The 13,148-nt window shown below is 39.1% G+C and overlaps 1 protein-coding gene across 1 annotated transcript in view; it reads left to right on the top strand.

Annotated features, from left to right (window-relative positions):
• Nucleotides 1-13,148, top strand: part of LOC145409095 (uncharacterized) — a 45,599-nt gene that overhangs the window by 16,508 nt on the left and 15,943 nt on the right. The window contains exons 6-9 of the mRNA XM_080279639.1: nt 2,081-2,180; nt 5,206-5,385; nt 9,364-9,453; nt 10,938-11,039. Of these exons, the coding sequence (XP_080135765.1) occupies nt 2,081-2,180; nt 5,206-5,385; nt 9,364-9,453; nt 10,938-11,039 (472 nt within the window). The remainder of the gene's footprint in view (nt 1-2,080; nt 2,181-5,205; nt 5,386-9,363; nt 9,454-10,937; nt 11,040-13,148) is intronic.

Here is a 13,148-nt window from a genome sequence, read left to right as displayed (position 1 = left end):
CTGTCACAAAGATTGTTTATTTTCTGTTTCATTCTTGTCTCTGTCAGACTAATTCGTTCATCAGAGGTGACTCAGCTAGTATAATTTGATACGGCCTTCTTTAACCCCTTCACTACTAGGGGTCTCTTCTAAGCTGAAAAAAGTCATGCCTAGATAAAATAGAAAGACATCATCATATCAAAGGTGTTAAAGAGATGTCTGGTACTGATGGGGCTAATTCAGTGATTGAGAATAAATCCTTTAGCATCTGTTGTCATTGCAGCCATTCTTTACCTGTTTGCTGGTACAATTCAGTCTATCCTCTTATTTCTGTGAGTTCTCTTCCTGTTTCTGTGGTATGAGTGTATCCTAGACATTGATCCTCTTGCATTTTCATCTTTTATTGTTAAACTCTGTGCTACATTATTGAGCTTGTGAGATGGCAAGGAGATACTTATGAATGTTAGCTTGTCTCTGTGTTTTTTGGAATTTGGGTAAGAATTCTGGTAAAGTGCTGTGCTTTTAATCTGTGATATTATCTTTGTTCAGTGTTAAACTTTTTATTATATAACGGTACTAGTATATATATATATATATATATATATATATATATATATATATATCAACAGATTCCTGTGATTTGATTGTTATTATAAATTTTTATTATTATTATTATTACAGTAAACTCTCAATTATACAGTATAATTCAGCCAAGCCCTACACCTGTTAATGTAAAATGCCAGAATTTGCGTACTACCCTCCATCGGCTCAATATTTGGTGTCTAGCCGGATATTGCATTACTATCCGTTTCGAACCTCTATCCTAAAAACTTTCCCATGAGTAAAAGATGAAGCTTAAGCATAAAATACAATGAAGTAATGATACAACACAGTAATACAGTGCCATTTGGCTACTGTTTATGAGCCAGTTGATACACCTTAACACTGGATATTGCATAGAACCGCTGGTTACAATCCCATTTTGGTGTCGGATATTGCTTTTATAGAGCCAAGTCAGCAGCACTGGGTATTGCGTTGAGCTGGATCTTGTGATGACGGATAATTGAAAGTTTACTGAATTATTATTATTATTATTATTATTGTTATTATTATTATTATTATTATTGTGTATTTTTGTTGTTATGAAAGTGTTACCATTATCAGTATTATTGTTGCTAGTTGTTTAATTATGTAATGAGATGTCATGGTATGCAGTAACACAGTATTTCCTTTCTCTCCCTACCATCCTCTCCTTTTCTCTCTTTCTCTCTTGTCGTATCCTTCCATCTCTCCTCCATATTATCTCCTTGCTTCTTTTTACTATGGTTGCAACTCTTCCTTCCCTTTCTTTTCTTATATTTTTCTTCTTTTCCCTATTTCCCACTCCTTCCATTTTCTTTTGCATCTCCTTCTTCATTCCATTTCTTCTGTCCTTTCCCTACTTCTTCTCGTATTCATTTATTCCTGTTATGTTTTCCATTTTTCTGTCATGTTTTCCTCGTCCTGTTTGTTTTATTCCCTTTTCCACCATTCCTCTCTCCCTTTTTCATCTTTATTCTTGCCTTTTTTCCTCTCGTCCCTCCTGTCTTCCCTATTTCCTCTTATTCCTCTCCTGTTTTCTTCTCCTTTTTCCCACTTCTCTTAATTTTGTTTTCTCCATTTTCTCTGTCCTTCATTCCATTTCCTTCCCTCCCACATTCCTGTCTTTCTTTTATTTTTAATTCTTCTTTGCTGTTCTGCTGTGTTTTCTTCTCTTATTTTATATCTGCTGTCCTGTTCCTTTTCTTCTTCACTCTCCTTTCTTGCCCTTTCCTTTTTCCTCCCTCCCCTTCTGTCTTCTTTCCCTTCTTCCTTCTTTCCTCCCTCCCATTCTTTTCCCTTTTCCTTCTCCCCCGTTTTTCCATTTTCCTCTTTTCTAATCTCGTCCTTTATTCTTCATTTTTTCTTCATTTTATTCCTTGTTTTCATCATACCTTCTTTTGCATTTTTCTTCCCTTCTTTCCACTTTCCTTCCTCACTTTGTTTAATCTTTTCTTACCTCCTTTATTTCTACTCTCTCTCTCTCTCTCTCTCTCTCTCTTTTCACATCCGCCTCTTCCAGATGGAAGAACAGTTAGCGTCACAGAAACGAGAGGCATTGGCAGCCCAACCCCCGAAGCCAGTACCAGGACCCTTCAACCTGCCAGGCATGGAAAACAAAGGTGAGGTGGAGGGAAATAAGTGGGTTGATTGACAGAAAGGGGAAAAAATTACAAATTGAGGATTCAGGAGTAGAGAACAAAGGTGAGGTGGACAGGCTATCAGGTAGAATGGTAAGAAGAACAGTAGATGTTTGGTCAATACGGTGGAAGAATGACAAGTTGAGGATTATAGAGTGGAGAGTAAGGGTGAGGCAGATAGGCTAGCAGACAGAAGAATGGAGAGAAAGCAGCCAGTTGGTAGGTTGAGAGGAAAAACTGATAAGTGTAGGAGTAAAGAGTGAATGGAGAGTGAATTCAGTAAGATGGGTTGTTTGGAAAGGCAGATAGGCTAGCAGACAGGGTGGAGAGAAATGGGTGGGTCAGTAGATAGAGGGGGAAAATTACCATTAGTGGGTTAAAGAGTGAGTTGACAAAGAATTGAGTGAAATGGGTGATTTGGAACGTTGTTGTTGTTACCCAGGGCTCTTCTGACCATGAACCTGGTGAACTGTAGGCTGAAGTTATTCATTTTTCTACAGTCCATCATGACCCATTTAGGGGATAGGGAAAGAGTTGAGGGTCACATGTATAACTGCAGTGCCACTGCTTGTGTGACTCAGTTGAATAAAATATTTTGACATTCACCCAAATAGAATACTAGAATTGTTCTTACTTTGAGAGGATTGATAGCTTGATTGGTATAATACAGTAAATAGCTTAGAAAAAAGTGTTATAAATCATCCTAAGCCCACAAGAATACATCCGTTTGTCTGTCAGGTGACTAATTTTTGACTGGCAGTGTTAGAGATCCAAGAGCCCTACCAAGATTTGAATTTCAAACTTTGTTATCGTTTCTTACATTTTGTGTGTGTGTGTGTGTGTGTGTGTGTGTGTGTCTTCATTTCAGACTTGTTTAGATTTGCTTAAAATTTCTGGTATGGTTGATCCACTGGGGTATTTTATTTAAGCTAACACCAGATAATTTTGTTTACTTGAGAGAATTCATAGCACTTAGAGGGTTTAAATGTACTGTAAGAGGATTATGTCGCAGCATTAGTCATAGTAGCACAGTATAGTACTGTAATTCCAATTTTGGGGCAGAAAGCAAAAAAAAAAATCTTACAACAACATACCTGAAGCTGATGGTTCGGAAGATGGTTTCCGTCATATGAGAGAAGCATAGAAGCATAAGGATAGATTGATGAAAAGGGTGAGTCAGTAAGATAGAAAAATCCAAAGGCAGTAGTCATAAAAAGTTTTCAGTTTCATGAAGGTGAGGGGTATAGCATAGTTACTTATGTTTTTCTCCCATACTAATTAAAACATTCAGTAGATCTTTGAAATTTACATTAGGTTCCAGTAAGTTTGTTCAAAAGTGTGGGGTAGAATTTAAGTGTCAGAGGTTAGAGTGAAGATTGAATGGATGACTGGGCGTGGGTTCTTGTTGGTAAATCCTGCCCTCCGTGTTTATAACAGTGGAAAATAGGGTTGGGGTGATGATGGGTTCATGTAAAGAACTGAAATGACATAAAGAAGTAAAATGACATAAAATAGAAGGAAGAGGAGTGCTGTATTATAATGAATGAAATACTGGACTATTAGACAATGTACGTGAGGGAGAGATGGAAAGAGGTATAAATATTTAGCAGCTTATATTATGGTCGTTATAATATAGAACAGAAGTATGATGCAAAGGAAATGCATTTGTAAAAGGCAGGAAGACTGTTAAAGTTTCACATGCAGTTGACAGTGCAGCACTGTATATGCAGAACCAGTATAGCTTATAGGAAAGAACATAATGTTTTTAGGTTTATACTGAATGCATGTAGTGATTACAGTTGCCTGCAAAAGTTCTGTTCTTTCCCCTGCACTTCATTAGCGCATAATGATATAATAGGTTAGGTAGTTGTAAGCAGAAGTTAGCTGAATGTTTAACTAACCAAGCTGATTGTAGTAACTACAGGGAAGTTTACCCAGACTAATGTTACGAGTTACTGAAGTTCAGAGAGGAATGGAACTTTTGCAGGAGACTGTCATTCCGCAAAATGTGTAAGGTGTCATAGGTAACTAAAAGTACTCTAAGAGGTGAGACTGTTTTACTTTCTTGGGTTATTTAATGTCAAATAGTTACAAGTTTTTGAAGTAGGGCATACAGTAGAAAACACGTCACACTGCATTTTTTGTGTTCCAGAATGTTAATCAAAAGAGAATAATGCTACTTATGCTACCTGTGTATTGAAGTAAAAAAAAATTATATAATATTTAATTCCTTGAATCTAGGTGATGTCTTTTTTAATTTGTTCTTGCTGATACCTGATGGTTTAATTTAGCTTTGGAAGGGTCTCTCGTATTAGTAGTGGTAGTTGCAACCCGCAGGCTTATCTGAAACATGAACCTGGGTGGACTAGAAGCTGAAGTTCTCCACATCCTGCAGGTCACCAGCCTCCTTTGAGGGCATTGGGAGGGAACTGAGGAATGTTTGCATAACCAGGCATAACAGTTGCTTGGTTATATCAGTACCACGACATGAAAACATCACTCCCAGCACCATTCTCATACTGAAGAGCTTTATTCAGATTTTATCTAACCACTTCCAGTTCAGGGGTTTTATTTGGCTTAGGACAGACTTTGTGTATGTGAAGAGAATGGATAAAAAAATTACAGTTAGTAGGACAGTGTTGGTGAGTGATGTGGAAGGGTAGTGGGCAGGTATGGTGTGGAGAGATATATGAACAAGGATGGTTGGAGTTGGAGGACAATCTGATGCCATAGGACAGGGTGACGTGGAGGCAATTTGTTTGTGGGCATCCCTTTCAGTATTCATGCATCTGGCAATGGATAGATAGATAGATAGATTGGATAGACTTTTTGAACATAGTGGGTTAGACATGATAAGATTTTATATATTACTCTTACAGTACCATTTCCAGGTCATCCAGTTAAAACAGCCTGTTCTTAGTTAAATAAAATTGTCAGGAGATGGCAAGAATAAAAGGAAAAAGACATCCTGGGGTTGAGTAAGCTAATAATGTACTGGGGGTATCAGAGGTTTACCAGGGCCCGGGGCAGCTTGGGTATGTGCAGGGCGGTGCAGTGAGGACGCGCGATGCTGGCCTGGGGGGCATCATCTTCCACCGAGACACCCCCATCCTGCCCCGGGACCCACCCAACGCACCCAGAGCCAAGCCTAGATTCTCTGTGGCGGACATGGCACAGAATGTGGCAGGTGTGCAGATTATCACGCCTGCATGATGCCTTATTACTTACACTATGATGCCTTGTTATACTTACACCAATGCTTTGTTTTCACTTATGAGTACACTGATACTTTGTTATATTTACACTGATGCCTTATTATCCTTACACTAGGATGCTGTGTTTTATTTACACTGATGCCATGCTTTATTTACATTGGTGCTTTGTTTTATTTTACTGAGATGACTTTGTTTTCACTTACAAGTACACTGATACACTGTTATATTTACTCTGATGACTTATTATTCTTACACTAGGATGCTATGTTTTATTTACACTCTGATGCCATGCTTTATTGACATTGGTGCTTTGTTTTGTTTTACTGAGGTGACTTGTTTTATTTACATACCTTTGCATTATTTTATATACACTGATGGCTTGTTTAATTTGTAGTATGACCACATGCACCTTGTCACTCTGTTATACTGCAGTTTGTCTGCCTTATTACTCAGACTCACTTATAGCACCATGTTATATTAGTTTATCCACTTTTTTTTTTTTTTTAGGCCACTGTAACTCTGGCTTGCCACACCACCCTAGTGTAGTTCATCCTCTGTAACACTTTAACTGTCATGATTCATTCACAGTGGAGTAAATTCAATGTCATAAACTGGAATGCATAAACTGGGGTCTGCATCACACAGTCTAGTACAGATTCATGTCCATGCTATTCAGAATGTTATTGCAGAACTTGTATTCTTTCTGCTTTACCCATCTACTGCTGCTTAACTGAACCACAATACCGTACATCTTTAACCCCCTTTCCACAAGAGGTATCTTCCAAGCTGTAATTGATCATCTGAGCAGTAAACAGAAAAAAGAATCATCATGAAGAGGATGGGAGTTGTTTCTCACCTAAGTTGAGTAGTAGCATGTAGAGGCAGCAAGAATAAAATAGAAAAAGATTTTATAAATCTGAAGGGATCAGTGTCAAAGAATGGTAAAAGTTGCAACATGTGAGTTTTAAAGATTTTAGCTGTGTGAAAAGATGAAGGAACAATTTTTGATGGATAAATGAAATTCTGCTGAGAACACAAAGCCAAACAACCGTACCACTATTGTATCAAATCGCCCTTTACTAATAGTAACAGCCGATCCCACAATACCCCATTAAGGTGTAGCGGCCCAAGGCTAGGCTTCTGTTGTTCAGTAAATTCACAAGTAGATGATCATCCTACTTCGCTTGATGGCACTATATGATCAAAAAACTTCCAGTCATCTTGAATGTAATTTATGCAAGGCCATCGCTTCACTTCGGCCAGTCTAATAGCTATACCCTTAGAAAGTTGCTTTCGAGTTGTTGGCCTTGATGTTAAAAGTGTTAATATATTTTGTTGAGTGATATGAGCAAGTTCATTGACAGAGAACATTTTTACTAAATGTAGCCAGTCTACATTTCTGTGTAAGTGGATAGGTAGGTTTTTCAATCAAGCCATAACACCAGACAAGAAAGTTGCCTTGCCTGTTCTTTATTCCCAGTCATGTATTTTGTTCATATATTCTTGCCATCTAAGATTGTTTTCTTCACCTAGGGCTGAATTGCTCCAGCTGGAAGGGTTAGATGTAGCTTCTAATAACCCCTTCAGTACTAACATACAGGTCCATCCTGATGTGAATATAATTGCTCGGAGGTAGCAAGAATAAGATGAAACATACTCCACAGGACAGAAGAGAGTAATCTTTTAGCCTAAGAGCATCTTTGATATATTATTCAAACTACCACCAGGTGCTATTGTCCAGAGATTTTTTGTGGACTAAGAAGTTAGAAAAACCCCTAAGTCCTCTCAGCCTAATCAAGTTTTATTTTCTTTTTTATTATTCATTTATATTTATTTTATTTTATTGTGGTTAGTATCAAACAGTTTTACACGTTGTAGGAAGAAATTTCCTCAGGCTGAAGGGGTTAGCTGCAGAAATTTTTGGTTGCGCAGTCCTGTGCAGTCAGGGACAAAAGTTTACCAAATATATTGTCTTTATTCCTCACTTCCATCAGCTGGCTAATACTAATAAATTAACCCCTTAAACGCGGTTGTTTACAGTCGTTCCCCCCCGAGTGGCGGGGTTGTATCGCGGTCTGAGTACCTGTAGGAAAATATTCGCCAAAAATCAGAGATTAACCCTAGAACATTATACTTGGTATGGCAGATAGTACTTACATTCAGCTTTCTCCAGAGACAGGTGTTGAGCCTTCGTGGACTACCCAAGGACTTGTGGAGACTTGCAAAGTTGGGTAACCAAATCTTCACTTTCACACCTCCAGCAACCCGGTTTCCCCTCTACCACAGCCTCATTCTGTCACAGTAAACTTTATACTACAACGTAAAGGTAGTTAGGAATCCGTATTTGTACAATAAGCACTGAAAATAAGGCTAAAATCAACAGAGCGTACGGCCGACATGCACTGTGGCGGCGGTCTTCCCGTCACTCAACAAGCATTTCCATTTTCAAAGCTAAAAACATGTATACTACATTACTTTCAATCATATTACTTCCCAAAAGATCACCTCGGCGCGCTTTTTATTCTGCCTTACGCCCGCCACTTTATTCTCGTTCCTGTCGGCCGCTTGCACTGACTGGGAAGAGCTAGAACTCGCCATAATGTCACTTTGAAAGCCTGCAGTAAACAGACTAAACAGGGGCAAACCGTGAGAAAAAAAGCTAGTGTTACAACTGGGGAAACAAGCGTTTCCTAGTAGCATAAACTGCTTGTGAGAGGAGAGCGCAGATTTACAGTTCTTGAGCGCTCAGAGCGCTGCCATGTATCACAGCCAGGCTGGCCGGGCCGTGGTGGGGGGGGTGGGGACGGGGAGAAAACGTGATACTTGGCAACAACTGAGGTCAGTAGTACAAAGGTAAAGTATGCTAGTTGTAGCTAGAGGGTGGTGGTACTGATAGACAATACCAGCTGGAGCCTGCTTGCCGGCGGTTATTCAAAATTTACTAGAATCGCAAACGCGACGATCCGCCACTATGTCCTTTTCGCCGAGCGTCGCAAACACGACGATCCGCGTTTAAGGGGTTAAGGGAGGCTTGGTATATTTCTCTGTCCATGTATGATTCTCTTTGACATGATGCATGAGGGAGGAAAGTGATGGGCTTGCCCTAAGCACCCTAAGCATGCGGTATATACAATGGAACAGGAGGCAAACTTTTGTCCCTGACTGTACATAACTGTATTGATATAAGAGGTAAGGTGATTGTTCTGTATTTAATATATACATTTGTGGACATAAGTATTGATTACCCAGTAACTTCATTATGATAAAAAAAACAGTGACCACTGACCCAGTATTTCTGTCCTCAGAGTCTTACAAGCTTCTCAGAATATTGTGTATGAGTTTTGTAATTGTTCATCTAAAAAGTAGATTGATATTTCTGCACTGTCCGCAGTTGTACTTTTGTCCTTCGATGGTCATTCCTCTGCTTCATCCCTCCCTCATGGTGCAAATTCTCTTATTATCCTTTCCTGTCCTTTATAAGTAGGTGATATTTGTAGCTTAGATATAGAGCATCCACTTTCACATGACAGATTTTTGTCCTTTTGCACCTCAGTGCAAAATAAGATAGTACAACAGCTCTGCATTCTTTGCATAGCACCTTTTTGTGACTAGTTGTGTATTCTAGTATTAATTGCCTTCTCAGTATTCAGGATGGAGAGATAGCAGTTTTAGGCCATGTTAAAGTGGATAGAGTATAGTGCTAAATTAACAGTTCTTAAATGGGATTTATGGGTAGTAGGCCTACAGTATAATACAGTAACTCCTCCTCCTTGTATCCCCTGACAAAGCAGATTTCAATAGTCTCCTCATCTGCTTGATTATGACATTAATCATCATATTCTTGGAACATTTTGTTTGGTGTGTGTGTGTGTGTGTGTGTTTGAATGCTGGAGAGAAAGAGAGAGAGAAAGTAGATGCATGGAAGGTAATAGTAGTACTTAATTCCTCAGCAAAGAGTGGGGCAGCTGCAGGGAAGGAGGGAGCTGCCCAGCCTTACATTGAAGACCACAACAACAACCACCCGCAGCTGCAGCCTCCCGGTATGTCACGTTTACACTTAACTCCTTCACCACATTGACTGATGCTGGAGATTGATGCCTTCATGTAGTGGCACTGATATAATCTTGTGGTGCAACTGCCTGGGAATACATATATACCCACATACACACATTTTTATTGTACTTTCATCTAGCTCATCTTCCTTTCTTCTGTGCCGAAGACTGGGACATCCGTATACAGTATTTTTGTCTGGTTAAAATACCTTTCTCTTTAATATATTTTACACACTTTTCCCTAATACAGATGCCATCTCTTGGCATGTCATCTCAGTACCCATACCATATTCACTTTTTACTGTCTTGGACATGTACTACTCATCTTACATTCTACACGTCTCCATCTTCATTTGTTGCAAATATTGAATGGGAATTGAGTTATTGTGCTGTGTGCATAAGCTTGAAAATTACAGTGTTGTCTGTGTTATGTTGAAGGGTTGTGTGCTGTGCTGATATTCTTGTAAAATGCCACTAACTATTATATTGCTTAGCAGTGTGTTGATATATTGTTCCAATAATACCGCTGGCATTGTATCATCCCTGAATAGCATTTGACTTTAATTTCACCGTTTTGAGTATTAAGTTGCTGTCGAGTGGCATACCCTGTGGAATGGCAGGGTTGCCCTGGCCACTCCTGATACATGCTTGGCCATTCCATATTTCTGGGAGAATACATCTGGATCTTCCTAAAGAGTTATCCTTGGGTCTCCCCAAAATTAGGCTTGGCCACCCTGTTTTAAGTTATAGGTACGCCCTTGTTGCTGTCCATCTCCATCCATCATCTAGTCGTGTTACATTATTAGTTGTAATATCGTGCTTATGTCAGCTATCATCTCATAGTTACTTATCAACTTCAATAACTTGCATATACATATTTTATTCAAGGCACATATTTTATTTAGCAGTTCACAAAGGGCAGTTCAAAACATAATGTAATACTTTTGAATCAGAGTCATGTTGTTAGAATGAGAATACAGTGTAGTATTATTTGTGTTGAAAAATGTCTGGAAATCATCATTAGTTTTCCATATGATGATTTATGGTAATATTTAAATGGTATTACACAACAGTATGATATTACAGTAACTGAATAGCTGTGTTTCAACTAAGTGAATCTGGATGACAGCCACTTGTATTCTTGCTGCTACCAAATAGTTCTCTTCAGCTTAATAAAGACATCTTGTGTTGATATTATTCATTAAGGTTGTATTTGACTCCTTGATATCAAAGAGTCTCTGCTCAGGTGAATAAAAAGAGATGGCAGGAGTAAAATGAAGAGACATCTCTGTACTTAGTAGGATTGATAATATGATCATCCTTTGTGCATTATTGTGCTATTGGCCTATTGTGTGTTGTGTTCTTGGACATATGTTATTGTGTGTGTGATTTAGTGCATTATATTGCTATTGTGTGTTACCCTGTTGTCTTTGTTTGCTATTGTGTGTTATTGTGTGTTGTGTTGGTGTCAGGACTGTCCTTCATTCCTGTTGCCCGGCCACCGCCTGTGGCCAACCTGGCCCGCCCTCGCCATGCTCAGCCCCGCCCCCTCCCTCTGGCCATCCCAGGCCAAGGTTAGTTTCTATCCCAGCTCATGCATGACCCCAGCACACACTTTCATTTCTTACACACACCTCATTACTTATGCATGACACCTGCACACCAAAACACATCTTATTTTGTTTTTTTTTGTTTGTGCATGTGCCTATATACACTGTTTTATATTTTCTAAGTTTTTATTAAAGGATTACTTTTGTGTAGTACAGTACAACATAGATTCTTTACTTATATCATCATAGAAACACACAAATGAAGTCTTAGATGCGTAGTACAGAGCCAGACTATCTAGATTTACCACAAACTATTAATCCTTGCATCCTGAGGACATTTTTAGATTTACTATAATCAGACCAACTCCAGGCAGCTTCATTCAGCTTAGGAAAGACATCCTTAGACAGAATAGATTATAAATGATCTCAGTTATCCCCTGCAATTAGAAACAACTTACAGGTTTTATTCTGGCTAACACCAGATTGTTTTATTAAGCAAGGATAAAATTGGCTGGTGCATTTTTTAGGAAAGTTGTTATTCAGCTGAAGGTGTGAACATTAGCAGTGTTACAAGAATTTTCTTTCTTCTGTCTCTAAATACCAAGATTTTTATGATTGTCAGGTTAGGGCACAGCTTGTTGGAATGAAAGTAAGAGGGGAATGAAGGAACAGAGAAGGAAGTGGCTAGAATGGATGCAGGAAGAGGGTTCAAATGAAAGAATACTTGGAGAATAAACAGCACACAAAGAGACCAGTAATTAGAGAAAGTAAGAAAGTAAATAATTATCTTGTAAGAAAAATTAATATAAACTGCTATGGAAATGAGAATATTTTAACATAAGTTGAGAGAGTGTGTAGGAAACGGAATCTAAAGGTGAATGTAGGGAAGAGTAAAGTGATGGTCTTTGAGAGAGGTGAAGTCAGTGAATGTACAGCGAGGTTGGATGGTGAGGAATTGGAAAATGTGAGTACATTTAAGTACTTGGGTAGTGTGATGAGTAAGGATGGAGGTTTGGAGGGTGAAGTGCTTGAAAGGGTACAGCAGGGAAGAAAGGTTGCTGGTTCTTTGAAAGCAGTGATAAGAAACAGGGAAGTGAGCATGGAAGTGAAAAAGTTACTACATGACAGTATTGTGATACCAACTCTAACGTACGGAAGTGAAGCTTGGACGTTGTTGGAAGGACACAAGTCAAGAGTGAGAGCCGTGGAAATGAGTTATTTAAGAGGAGCCTGTGGAGTCACATGGAGAGACAGGCTGACGAATGAGGATATAAAGGAGCGTTGTGGTGTGGATGTGGATGTGATAGGAAGCGTTATGAGGAACACACTGAGGTGGTTTGGCCATGTGGAGAGGATGGAGGGTGAAAGACTGACGAAGAGAGTGTATGTGAGTGAGGTGGAGGGGGAAAGAGGGAGGGGGAGGCCGAGGATGAGATGGAGAGATGGGGTGGAGAGGTATATGAGAGAGGGGGGTGTGAGTTGGGAGCAGGGGAGTGAAATGGCGGGGGACAGGGCGACTTGGAGGCAATTTGTTTGTGGCCACCCCAAACGGGATTGAGGCGTCTGGCAATAGATAGATAGAGAAGTAGCAGCTGTAGGGCAATATTTTCTAACAGATCTGATGTCTGATAAATTAAGAGTACAGTATTTAAATAAGTTTCATTGGAAAGTAGACAGGAATATTTTACTGTGTTCAGTTTCATCATGGATTTTTTTTTTTCTTTGAAGAGTAAATCACACCTAATATTTATATTATTGGAGAGCATTCATGATAAGCTGATATAATGGATGGGAGGTAACACACGATAGTTTTTGTTTGCCATGTTTTCCTTCCCACTTAGTATATCCATATGTCTCACTGAATACCATGATGGGAAGCTTTTCTCTCATCTAAATGCTACCTGGGACAAAGAATATTCTCCTATGGTGTAAATGATCTTGCCCTGTGCCCTTCAAAAGAGTACTGTGGTAAAAGATTGGATGCTTCCATTACTATTACAATGAATTATTATACAGTACATATATTCTTGCAACCTCCACAATAGGATTTGGTTGTGTTTGTGACACTATGTGAGTATGGACTGTATTCTGATTGGTACGGGAAGCCTCGTAGCACCTCTTCCAGAAAGATTT

The sequence above is a fragment of the Coenobita brevimanus genome, chromosome 79, assembly GCF_032717465.1.
Source record: "Coenobita brevimanus isolate Jiangsu-jjx chromosome 79, ASM3271746v2, whole genome shotgun sequence".
Lineage (NCBI taxonomy): Eukaryota > Metazoa > Arthropoda > Malacostraca > Decapoda > Coenobitidae > Coenobita > Coenobita brevimanus.
The sequence above is the reverse complement of the archived record's forward strand: the minus strand, read 5'-3'. Positions and strand labels throughout refer to the sequence as shown.